This window comes from Phyllopteryx taeniolatus, chromosome 13 (genome assembly GCF_024500385.1).
Source record: "Phyllopteryx taeniolatus isolate TA_2022b chromosome 13, UOR_Ptae_1.2, whole genome shotgun sequence".
Taxonomy (NCBI): Eukaryota; Metazoa; Chordata; class Actinopteri; order Syngnathiformes; family Syngnathidae; genus Phyllopteryx; species Phyllopteryx taeniolatus.
This window is the reverse complement of record NC_084514.1, coordinates 897,149-908,888: the sequence shown is the minus strand read 5'-3', so window position 1 is coordinate 908,888 and position 11,740 is coordinate 897,149. Positions and strand designations below refer to the sequence as shown.

The following is an 11,740-nucleotide window of genomic DNA, read 5'->3' as shown; positions in this document are numbered from 1 at the left end:
AGGCTTATTGACGGTTAATTCCCACTTATTTAAGTTTGTATTAAAAAAAAATAATAAAAAAACACAGAAAACAAAAATGACAGTGCAATTATAATGGGAGTCAATTATGAATCTGCAGATTTTCGCAGCCGAGTCCGTATCCCCTGTGAGTTGCGGGGGTCCACTGTATACTATTCTGTCTACCATGAACATGCTGTGTGCAGTTTGGTATATAGCAAACAGTCCTTCAAAGAATCCACATTTGCTTGCGTCAAGCTGTTTATTGACACTCCAGTTGAAGTTTACTGTAAAACTAAACAAACAATAAAGAGAATTACACGTTATATAATTAGGCAAACACATACGCCATCTTACAAATGCATAGTTCCGTCTCCTCTAGCTTAATGCTAACACATAATGCAAAACACCGTCGACTGGCTAATGGATAGCATCATTGTCGCAGTGTAAACTTTGAAATAACAAATATGTGCACACAAACGACGCAGCAACATATACAGAAATATGATTTCACAATGTTCAAAGGCAAACAAGTAATGTTAGTGAAGCTCAATTACTAATCTCCTTTTTGAGTCTTTTCATCAAATGTATGTACGCTATATGTATGAGTGCACCACGCTGCCAACCTGCAGGCCAGAGTGTGCACAACAGAAGCAGCACATTTATTGTACATCCCATGCAAATATGTATAAGAACAGAAAAAAACTCGACTAGACATTATTTAGAGGACACTTTAAGAAAAAAAAAAAAAAAAAACAGCTTTAACAAAGTGCTTTACATAATAAAGATGAACAAATACAAAACAGTATAATAATAATAATAATAATAATAATAAACAGCGGTGTGGACTCAAGTCACATGATTTGGACTCGAGTCAGACTCAAGTTGTGAATTTGATGACTTTAGACTCAACAATAAGACTTAACAATACGCTAAAAGATTTGCAACTCGACTTGGACTTGAACAGAAATGACTCGTGACTTGAACCCATTGACTTGAAAAGACTTGTTACTTTGATGGAAGCACTGAGAAACCAACACTTTGTAGCCTTCTCGTTTTATGGCTATATGTGCAACTTACTGTTTTACTACAGTAAAATATGATAAGTGACAACATGATGCTGAAGATCTTAATGATTATCTATTAGGGTGACGTGTCCCAGACGTCATCATTATTAATGTGTGATTCATTTATCTTTTAAAAGTTAAAACTCTGTTGGGCACGCTGTGGTAGAAAATTGACCAAGAGGTCATTTTTTTCCACACACTACTTAAAGTCATGGTTTCCTTAAAAAAAATATATATATAAATAAAAAACCATACATCCGTTCTAAACACCGCTTATCCTGTTCAGGGTCACAGGAGCCTATCCCAGCTGACTTTGGGCGAAAGGCATACTACACCCTGAACTGGTCGCAGGGCCCATATAGACACAGACAACCATTCACACCGTCACTGAGTCGGAACTGAACCCACACTGCCGGCACCAAAGTCCGGCAAGTGTACCGCTACAGCATCAGTGACAACAAAAAACAGTCAAACATAAGCCAACAATAAATGTGACAGCTAGAAAAGGTTCCAAGAACCACTGTTAACATAGTATACAGAAACGACAACGACATTTAATGTAACAATAAGGAGGTAAATTATGGCAAACAAAAGAAAAATACACATTGCATTGTGGGACTCTTACAGCATGACGTCACGTATGCTTGTTTTCGTTAGCATTAGCAGCTAGCTTTGTGAGCGATCACACAAATAGTTACATGGCGGGCTGTGCGCTGTCTGGGCTTCCTGTACATTACAGTCTGCTTTAGTCAGTGTAGTGTTCTCGAGAATCGCTCTTGTACTATTTTTTTCATGATTCACTTTATTTACCAATCGACCAGCACACAGCTAGCGTCGATTCAATAAGAAACTACATTCTTCTTCGTGCCCTTTTCTTTGCTTCTTTTGGACGTAATATTTGTACGTAGTGTCCCCTAGTGTTCCGACTGAGATACCACAGTTGGATAAAATTGTACCTTTATAACAAGATGACAAACTTGTGTTCATCTTTTTGTTCAATGAATGCTTTGTGTTTGATACTCACAAGAAATGCCGAATTGAAACTGAAATCAATCTATATTTGTGTTTGAAGATGTGAATGTGAATTTAAGAAAAATACTGTTGATTAACTAAAAGAGGGAAACTAATTGGTCGTTCATTATTAAGTGAAATGTTTCATTTTCTTTTGCGTATTCATAATTGCTCTTTCACCAAGAAAAAAAATATTTTATCCTTATAATTGATGATTCCGATAGAAATTGCAGCACTACTGGATGAAATAAAGTGAGGAAAAAATACAATAGAATAACTGAAAACGTGCTATCGATCAGTTTTGAAGGGGCAATAAACTTTTGAGTTTTCTTATTAAGGTTCAATGCACTTGTTTATCAAATTGGTTTTGATAAATACAAAATATAAATTCAGTATATAATATATTTTATATATTATTTTGTCGGTAAAATGACTCGAAAGGACTCAAAAGTCAAAGTGTGGGACTTGCGACTTGACTCGGGAATTGAGGGCTTGCGACTTGAGACTGACTTGTGACTTGCAAAGCATTGACTTGGTTCCACCTCTGATAATTAAGCAAGTATTTGAGGGGAATTTAAAGCACGTTGAATAAAAATGGCTGTTTTGAACAATATTTCATTCAAATGAAACACATTTTCACAAGACATGATGGCATAGTACAGTACTTGGTATTGGCTAGTACTCAAATGTAGGTACTTGTACTCGTACTTGGTCTGAAAAAAAATCAGCGGTTCGTCCATACACTGGAAAAAATGACTTTCTCAAAACAAGTAAAACAATATTAAAAACAAGCCGTTTGGTCTCTAAAATAAGTGGGTGGGAAATCTGCCAATTGAACTTATATGAATTGCCTTGATAAGATTCTCAAAATATGATCTTGAATCTTAACGTCTTTTTGTATTTCCGAAAATTTAGAAAACCATCAAGATTGTCTTAAAATAAGAAGACGTTTCCACGAGAAATCAACAAAATTCACTCGGTAAGCGTTGGCCTTTCGCAGCGTAACACACACCTCGCTTAAAATAAGAGCCAACTTTGAGTTGGCTTGGGCGTCTTTGTGAGTTGACCTTTTCCCCTTCAGCCAACCTTGACTTGTGCATGTGCATCCTTCTCCCCCCCCTTGCCTCCTCTGTGATGATGGCAGCGAATTTAATTGCATCCGTTTGTTTGTCGGCAAACTCCTGCGCAAACACAACAACAATTACAGCTCTAATTAAAAAGGCGTGAACTTGGCACACACACACACAAATAAACACACACTGTCATGGCCTTGTGAGGCGACATTTGCTCCGCATGGAAAATGGATGGCTTTACAATCACTTGTTTCTCGTGAAACATTTACAATTGAAATATGTGTGAATAAATAAAAGTGGTTTTATATTTCCTTTATTTCTTTTTTTGCATCGGAAGTTATGCTCCTTACGACCAATATTGTGTGAATTTGGTACTGACTGGCAGCACCAATGTGGTTCCTAACAAAGGATTTCTTCTCATTTGAAATGTGAACATGGCAACCCGGCGGATCTCCATCGTGCGTTTTGATGACCTTTGTCACTCGGACTTCCCTTTATCGTGAAGGGCCGCTCGTCCATTTGGATCCGGTACGTTCAGTGCACCTTTATCGCAAAGGTGGCATAGTCATTGCTACTGAGCTCATTAATATACAGCTTGGGATGATCCTCGTTTGGCTCAGAACCCCCTCTTTCTCAAACACACACACACACACACACACACACACACACACAGCTGCTGATCTAATGTGGATAATAAAGGCTTTACTTAGCCGCACGTCACACAAATCAGAGAATTATTTTGGACAGTTTTGCTGCCAATTTTTTATTTTTATTTTTTTATTGAATACTTGAATACTTTTCCCTGACGGTGTGTTTTTAAAGATCAATTCCAAAAGTGCTACTTGTTTAAAACAAAAACCCAAAATAAAACAAACCAAAAAAAGAATTCAAATCCCTACAATGCGTTTTCAGCTTCGAATAAATTCCTCCTCTTCAGCCATGCGGATATGATACAAGGAGAAAAGATGTAGAATAAATGTGCTAAATATGCACGTGTGTTTGCGCGCGTGCCAATATTCAAATTGTCAACAGCTTGTCTTCTATTGACTCTCTTCAATTATTGAGGATACATATGTTTATTCTATCGTGTCTTTTTTGGACTGGCTATAATGTGCAGAAAGAGTTCGAATGACTTCTTAATTAGCCCCCATTTTCAAATTGCAGAGGAGCCCCTTCGTCAAAATCGCAGGTCGGAGGCCGCTTCAATGCGCAGCGCAGCGCAGCGCAGCGCAGCCTAAGGTGGAGCGGCGTGCGTGGCGCACAGGCGGAGATCAAAAGGCGGAGATCGGTGGGAGCGCGTGCATGCGGCCCGCCAGGGGCGCTTAACTCCTTGTGCCTTTAAACGTCCTTTTAACACGCACGCTCCCCGCGGACGGCCCCGCTTTTACCAGCCCATCAATTATTGAGCCGCAGACGTCCTCATTTGCTCGTTTTTGCACGCAGCATTTCAGATTCCCCGCCACGTTTATCGTGACGACAACGCGCGAGGAGCGCTGGAGGAAATCCACCCGGGTGGGTTAGGCGAAATCAAACCGATCACGTGCAAGAGCAAAAGAGGCACAAATGCGCTTTTGAAGGGCGGATTTATTTCACAAAACTTGAAAGAACATTTTTTTTTTTTTTTTGAAATGTACAAAGTGTTGTGCATGTTTCTTTCTTACGATGTCGAAAATATTAACGACATCGTTTTGGAGCATTCCTTATTTTTAAATTGTAAATGATTTCGTTCATAAAACATTTGTTCAAATTGCAAGGCACGCTCATGCCTAAAATGTTTGGGAATAACAATATCTCATGGAGAAAATTCTTTTATTGGATTTCAAAAATCTTTCATGGCTGTGCTGTATAATATAAGTGTTTTGAAATGAATCTCCTCAAATGTTAAAACGTAGATTGTAAATAATAATCGTAATTTGGTATCAAAACAGCAAAATCTACAGCAATGTGTATTTTATAACACGTCAAAAATATATTGAGGAAAAATAGACCATTAAATCATGTACAATAAACATTGAATTAAATAAAAGGCTACCTGCTTTCCTCCAGAAGAAAAAGAAAAACCCAAGAAATCCAACTTTGGGCGACCACAACAACCGCAAAGCTCTTCCTTCGCCTCTGCGTGGAAATCTGCGGGAGGAGAGAGAACAAGTGGGTGTTGAAAACTATCCAATAATCAATATTCATTCAATATCTTGTGTGTGAAGATGCCACACTCAGCAATTGCTGTGACGAAAAATGACAGCTGCTGATTTTGCAAGCGGTCATCGAGCAAGGAAAAGAATACCCCAAAAAAAAGAACAAGTTCTAAAATGGACACGTCCAAATGATGAGAAAGGGTTTTACCTCGTCGATTGAACATCTTCATCCTCCTCTTCCTCCACGGGCGCAGGCCTGCAGTGTCGTGACACACTGGCTGCTCTGCGGATGAGAGGACACTTTTTTTGGGGAAAGAAATAAGTCCCTAAATCCTCTTTTTTTTTTTTTTTTGGCGTCGCGGGAATGTGAGAGGAAGGCGTCCCTCTCCTTTTTTGGAACTCTTTCTCTCCATATTGAGGGACATTCATTGAGTTTGACTGATGTATTGGATGATTGCGTGACGCAGGGTGATTCTGTGACTCACTTTACACTTTGGAAAAACGACTTGTACTAAATGCAGAGTGACCTACTGTGATATGTGTATGAATGGCCTAATATGGGAATTTGCTAATGTGATATTTTTGGATATATTGCACATCTAGCTATGGGGGGGGGGGGAACGATTATTTTATTTTTTTTTAGTTTAAACTCCACTCCACTTGTTAAAGCCTAAGTGGAAGACTCTCTCGCGGGGCCATTGGATGAGGACAGTGGTTCCAAAAAAGTATGGGGGGGGGGGGGGGCGCTGGGGGGGGGGGTAAGGGGGGAGCAGAGCTCCTATTGGCTGCCTCGCTGTACAAATTCCAACTCCAAGCACTTCACTCCTAACACACCAACAAATCCTATGCTGCCTCCTCCTCCTCCTCCTCTTCCTCCTCCTCCATCATCATCATCATCCTCATCCTCATCCTCATCCTCATCCTCCTCCTCCTCATCATTTCGCTGCTGCAGCACTGCTTCAAAACCGAACACAGACGCTCCACGCTGAACTTTGTGTCCTGACACTGCGGATTCTGCTTCTTTTTCTTTTTCTTTTTCTTTTTCGCCTTGGTGTTTTTTCCTCGTCTTCTTTTTGTTTTTGTTTTCTTCTGTGGCATCTTTTTCGATATTGACCTGCAGGACGTCTTTGCTCTCAGTTGATTTTCGTCACTCGCGCAAGAGGACACACAAAAGACGTTTGCACTCGTCCAGGGGCAAGGTGGGTTCACTTTTTTTTTTTGGTTTTGTTTTTTTCCACTCGCTAAGGATTCGTTTGGGCTGCTCATAGAAATGAGGAGCAGGATTGTAGTCGATCATTTGCCCTGCAATAGAAAAAAAAAAACATTAGCTACAGACATAAAGACAACAAAAATGCAAAAATAAGGTTTTCTTCAGGGGGGGGAAATAATGGCGTGAGTAAAATCATTTTTTCCAAAAAGAAAAAAGTGATAGTTTAGAGGCATTAGACAAAACGAAACAAAGAAATGTATTTTTGTTCACGATTTTGGCTCCCATGAGAAGACTTGAACACAAGCAGTGACGTAACATGACGGGCTTCCAATGTAAATAAACGTTTCTTAAGAGAAGAACAAGTTAGCAAAGTTTTCAGGAGTACGCGTGCTTCATTCATTTCAAATTGTACTTTCGAAAGAAAATTGAAATCGAATTTGAACATAAATGATCAATTGTAGGCCCCTTGTATTACAAAATATATCTATCCCTTCGATTATTTAATGGAGTTGACCTTTAATAAACTATTAGCATGAAGTATTTAGGACCACGAAACGAATTCCTTATCTGTTCGATTTTGGTTCCCTCTCCCTGATGACTAGAATACTCGTGCACTAAATGATAAACATTTTTTGTTTTTTTTTAATTCGAACAGGTACAAAAAGATGGAGTCATGCTTGTTGCATATTTAGCATTCAAAATTGGACTGCAATCATCTCAACTCGCTTGCCTCTTGGATTATCGCGTTAACTAATCAATCAATAAATAAAAAAAATAAGAATAGAAAAAAAAGACCCATGATAATTAAAGTCGGTCAGAGATGATGGTGACGATGATGATTATTGAGCGGGAATACGTGCAACTGGTCCGCGGGTGTGTTTGTGTGTTTCGGCGCGACAGATCGGGACGAGGGGCTTCAAAGCGTCGGCAACGAGGAGACGACCCCCAAAAGCAAAGACGCATGAGGCACACTCCCGTTTGCATGACAAGCCGCCATGCGTTGAGTCGGAATGGGAATTGTCTTTTCCAAGCCAAAAGCGGATATTTATCACGAAGCTCTTTGTCGTCGAACGTTTGAAAAGAAATCGCACACACACACACACACACACACACACACATTTTCTTCTGCGTACACTCCGTTTAAGGATTGAATAAATTTAAAACAAATTGACATTCAAATTGCTTGTGGACGGCTGGATTATTTGTGTGTATTTCTGGCAGATAATTGCATTACCTCTGTGCAGCGTGTCTGTGTGCGTGCGTGCGTGCGTGCGTGCGTGTTTATTTCCCAAACGTTAAGGGTTTTTTTTTGTTTTCCGTTTTGCTTTTCTTCGTGGTCAGGTGTCTGCAAATTTGGAGCGTGTGAGCACACGAAAGGAGGACAGCAGGTGCACATCAGGAGCTGCATCCGTTTTCAACATTTATTCCAATTTGCGCCACCAGACGAACATTAGCATGATGTCGTATTTAAAGCAACCACCTTACACGGTCAATGGCCTCAGCTTAACCACTTCCGGAATGGACCTCTTACATCCGTCCGTGGGCTATCCAGGTGAGCGTCAACTTTTGGAATGAATGAATGAATGAATTAATGTCCAATTTTTATTTAAAAAAAAAAAAAAAAAAAAAAAAACCCATGTGAGACGTTTTCATGTCATTTAAAATCCCAAGTAACCACTGAAGTCAAGTTTCATGTTTGTGCTATGGCACCGGCTAATTTGTATTGGTCACAAACAGATAACCACAGAGGCAACCTCAAGATTCGTGCGTAATTACGCAAAAGCACAAGACTGCAAATTCCAGTTCCACTCCCTAACTTATGAAATGTGTCGTCTTATTTCGCGTGGTTTCACGTGCATCTTGTTTTCTTCTTGCTGTTGCAGCGACACCGAGGAAGCAGAGGCGAGAGAGGACTACTTTTACGCGCGCGCAGCTCGACATCTTGGAGGCGTTGTTCGCCAAGACCAGGTATCCCGACATATTCATGCGCGAAGAAGTGGCTCTCAAAATCAATCTGCCTGAGTCCCGCGTACAGGTGAGTCATGAAAAAAAACTGTGAAATATGGAAAATGTGTCCATTGAACGGAGACCATATGAAAACATGAAAGGAGGAATTTCATATTTTATTCAAAAATGTTCTGTGAAGTGACAGCATACTGGAAATGATTCAAATGTGGTGAGCTGATGCAATTTCCCCCTCTTCCAAAATAATAAAATAATATGCGTCAGTCTAACACATTTGAATGTAATCGATGTCCATGTCCGAATTCAATTCAAATGAGGTGGGTTTTTTTTTTGTTTTTGTTTTTTTCCCCCCCCCCCCCTCCAGTGTACCGTATAAAGATTCTATAGGTTAAAGGAACACACGCACGGACGAACTGCATTCAACGGCTGACAGTGTGTCATGCAGCGCTGGGGGCGGGGGGCAATTCAAGAAAATTAGGAAGACTTCAAAATAAAGGCTGTTGTGGCAGTGGTGCGCACTTTTGTTGGGATATCACTTTTGCTGTAGTCTAGCTAAACGTGTGGGATTTTTATTTTATTTTCTCCAATAAGTGTCTTACGACAGTGTTAAAATGTGCAAATATATATATATATATATATATATATATATATATATACGCGTATATATGTATTTCCCCCCATTTGATGTCCTCCGTGCACGGCGCAATTTGAGAAAGGGATTTCTGAAGCCTATAGAGTTCAAGGAAAACGAATGAAAACCTGTTGGAGATTCAAATGAAAATGCAATTCGAACGAACGAACGAACGCCGCCTGTAGCAATGAAAAGGACAAAGTAAATGGACGGAATTGTAGCGGCACGAGGGCAATGTCGGTGATGCGATTGTTCAGTCCTCATGCATGCGCGCGTGCCCGTTGCAGGTGTGGTTCAAGAACCGGCGGGCCAAGTGTCGGCAGCAGCAGCAGCAGCAGCAGAACGGCGGGCAGAACAAGGCGCGACCGGCCAAGAAGAAAAGCTCCCCCAGCCGAGAAGCGAGCTCCGAGAGCGGCGCCAGCGGCCAGTTCACCCCGCCCGCCAGCGCCGCCGCGGTGCCGGCCACCCCCAGCAGCACGGCGCCGGTGTCCATCTGGAGCCCGGCCTCCATCTCCCCGCTCCCGGACCCGCTGTCGACGTCGTCGTCGTGCATGCAGAGGTCGTACCCCATGACCTACACGCAGGCCTCGGGCTACGGCCAGGGCTACGCCGGCTCCACGTCCTACTTCGGCGGCATGGACTGCGGCTCCTACCTCGCCCCCATGCACCACCAGTTGTCCGGCCCGGGTTCGACCCTGAGTCCGATGAGCACGAACGCGGTCGCGGGCCACCTCAACCAGTCCCCGGCGCCCCTCTCCACGCAGGGCTACGGCACGTCCGGCCTGGGCTTCAACTCCACGGCGGACTGCCTGGATTATAAGGACCAAGCGGCGTCGTGGAAGCTGAACTTCAATGCCGATTGCTTGGATTATAAGGATCAGACCTCCTCGTGGAAATTCCAGGTCCTGTGAACACAGCGCTAAAAACGGGGTTTTTTTTTTTTTTCTGGGAGAAACCTGACCTCCTCTTAGATGAGAGGTTTAATTTATTTTAGCACCGGCAAAGAGATTTTCTTTACTCACTTCCACTCACTTGTAAGCCCCCCCGCCCCCCCCCCCCCATGTCTATCAGTGCGTCACTCACCTGTTGAGGACAAGTTACACCCGCAAGGCCACGGAACTCGAACCCCGGACTCAGAACCTCCTTTAATTATGCTTCTTTGTTCCGCAACGACGAGGATGCTTGCTGTGCGCGGACATGGATGCGCTACTTTATTTAAGAAAAGGAAAAAAAAAAAAGTGTTTATAAAGAATCAATATGTAGTTTCTAAGAGACAATCAGTGTGTGTCTTATATAAATGGTACGTGTGGTTTTTTTGTTTTCATTTTTATCTGTGCTAGCCTTCGAAACTGTGATCTGTTGTATTGTATGCAATTTGTGAGCCCCCTCCTCGCATCATTCGAACATTTATTATTATTATTATTATTATTATTTTCTTTGTTTTTGTCTGGAGGCGGAGAGCAGACGCTAATGATTAAATGAGACTTTCCAAGTGCTAGTGATAATATGCACACACACAAAGGCTCGTCGATCTCAAGACGATTGCGGGTCCGGCGCAGCCTCCAAATATGCTGTGGCCTCCCCGCTGGAAAGACATGAAGAAGAATAATAATAAACAAACATAAGGTCCCTTCAGCGTTCACTTAATAGACAATCTTTGTCTGTGTGCGTGTGTGTTTGTGTGTTTGTGTGTTTGTGCGTGAGCGCGCGCAAACCTAATTCATCATTTGGGTTGTATGGCGTATGAATAACGACAGAATTATTGTTGGAATGTGGTGATGTCAAATACATTTACAAGCAAAGTCCAGACTGCTAAGCACATGACGAGGGAAGAGAAATACAAATCGAATAATATCAAATGTCATTTGGGTTTTTTTTTTGTTGAGCTCCATTTGAAAAAATACGGAATCGGTTTAAAATGTGTTTCAAACCTGATCAACACCGAGGCCCCAATTTGCCGCTTTGTCTTTTCCCCTCGATTCAAATAGTTGGCCCAAATCGAGAAGATTAGGAATCCCACAAAAGATTCGAATGGCAACATTTCCGCCGAGCAACAGGTCGGTCCCATTCCGGTCCCATTCCGGTCCCATTCCACGTGGTCCATAACGCAATGGAAACGGCTTTCACCTTCAAATGTGCAAAATAATACATTGTAGCACACAAAGTTCCTCGTCTCTCTTGATGATGATGATGATGATTATTTACAACGAGATGATGATTTTTACGGTGATTATTGGAACCTTAATTGTACCCTCCCGTCGAAAGCGGGGGCTTGTGTTTCTCTACCTTGCTACTTCAAACGCACCAACAAAGTCGCAGACTATTATGGGATGCGTGAGGAGTCGACATGGCTCTGCAGCGGGCTAATTGTTAGAAGTCCAACATTCAATTAGTATCCTTGACATTGCCAATAATCTCTCTTTCATTCCAGCCTCCGCTGGAGGAGCGCATTCATTAAAAGCTTGCTTGAAATAATCGAAGCGTTAAAAGACAAGAGCCACTTTGATTCCACTCCTGGATGCTCGTTAGTGCGCCTGCGCGTCATTTATTTCCAAAAGAAATGCCCACTAAACCTTCATTTGATCATGTACGTCGGTTGCGCCTGATTCAAATGGGGTAAAGTGACGTAACCTTTCCCCTCTTCGCCAAAA

General features: G+C 41.8%; 2 protein-coding genes across 13 annotated transcripts in view; one reads left to right on the top strand and one right to left on the bottom strand.

Moving 5' to 3' along the window:
• Window positions 1–234: 234 nt before the first annotated feature.
• The window catches only part of tmem260 (transmembrane protein 260), a 70,360-nt gene continuing 58,854 nt past the window's right edge, over window positions 235–11,740 (bottom strand). For 11 of the 12 annotated variants that reach the window (XR_009791400.1, XR_009791397.1, XR_009791399.1 and 8 more), the window contains 5 exons: window positions 10,608–11,216; window positions 10,173–10,298; window positions 5,492–6,585; window positions 5,181–5,275; window positions 235–3,256 (listed from right to left, as the gene is read on the bottom strand). The gene's annotated coding sequence lies outside the window, so the exon portion shown is untranslated. The remainder of the gene's footprint in view (window positions 3,257–5,180; window positions 5,276–5,491; window positions 6,586–10,172; window positions 10,299–10,607; window positions 11,217–11,740) is intronic. The other variant, XR_009791393.1, reaches the window with a different exon arrangement.
• Window positions 6,352–10,948, top strand: LOC133487599 (homeobox protein OTX2). Its single transcript, XM_061794445.1, has 4 exons — window positions 6,352–6,482; window positions 7,835–8,045; window positions 8,377–8,528; window positions 9,377–10,948. The coding sequence occupies exons 2-4, from the start codon at window positions 7,949–7,951 to the stop codon at window positions 9,998–10,000; spliced, it is 873 nt and encodes a 290-aa protein (XP_061650429.1). The 5' UTR covers window positions 6,352–6,482; window positions 7,835–7,948; the 3' UTR covers window positions 10,001–10,948.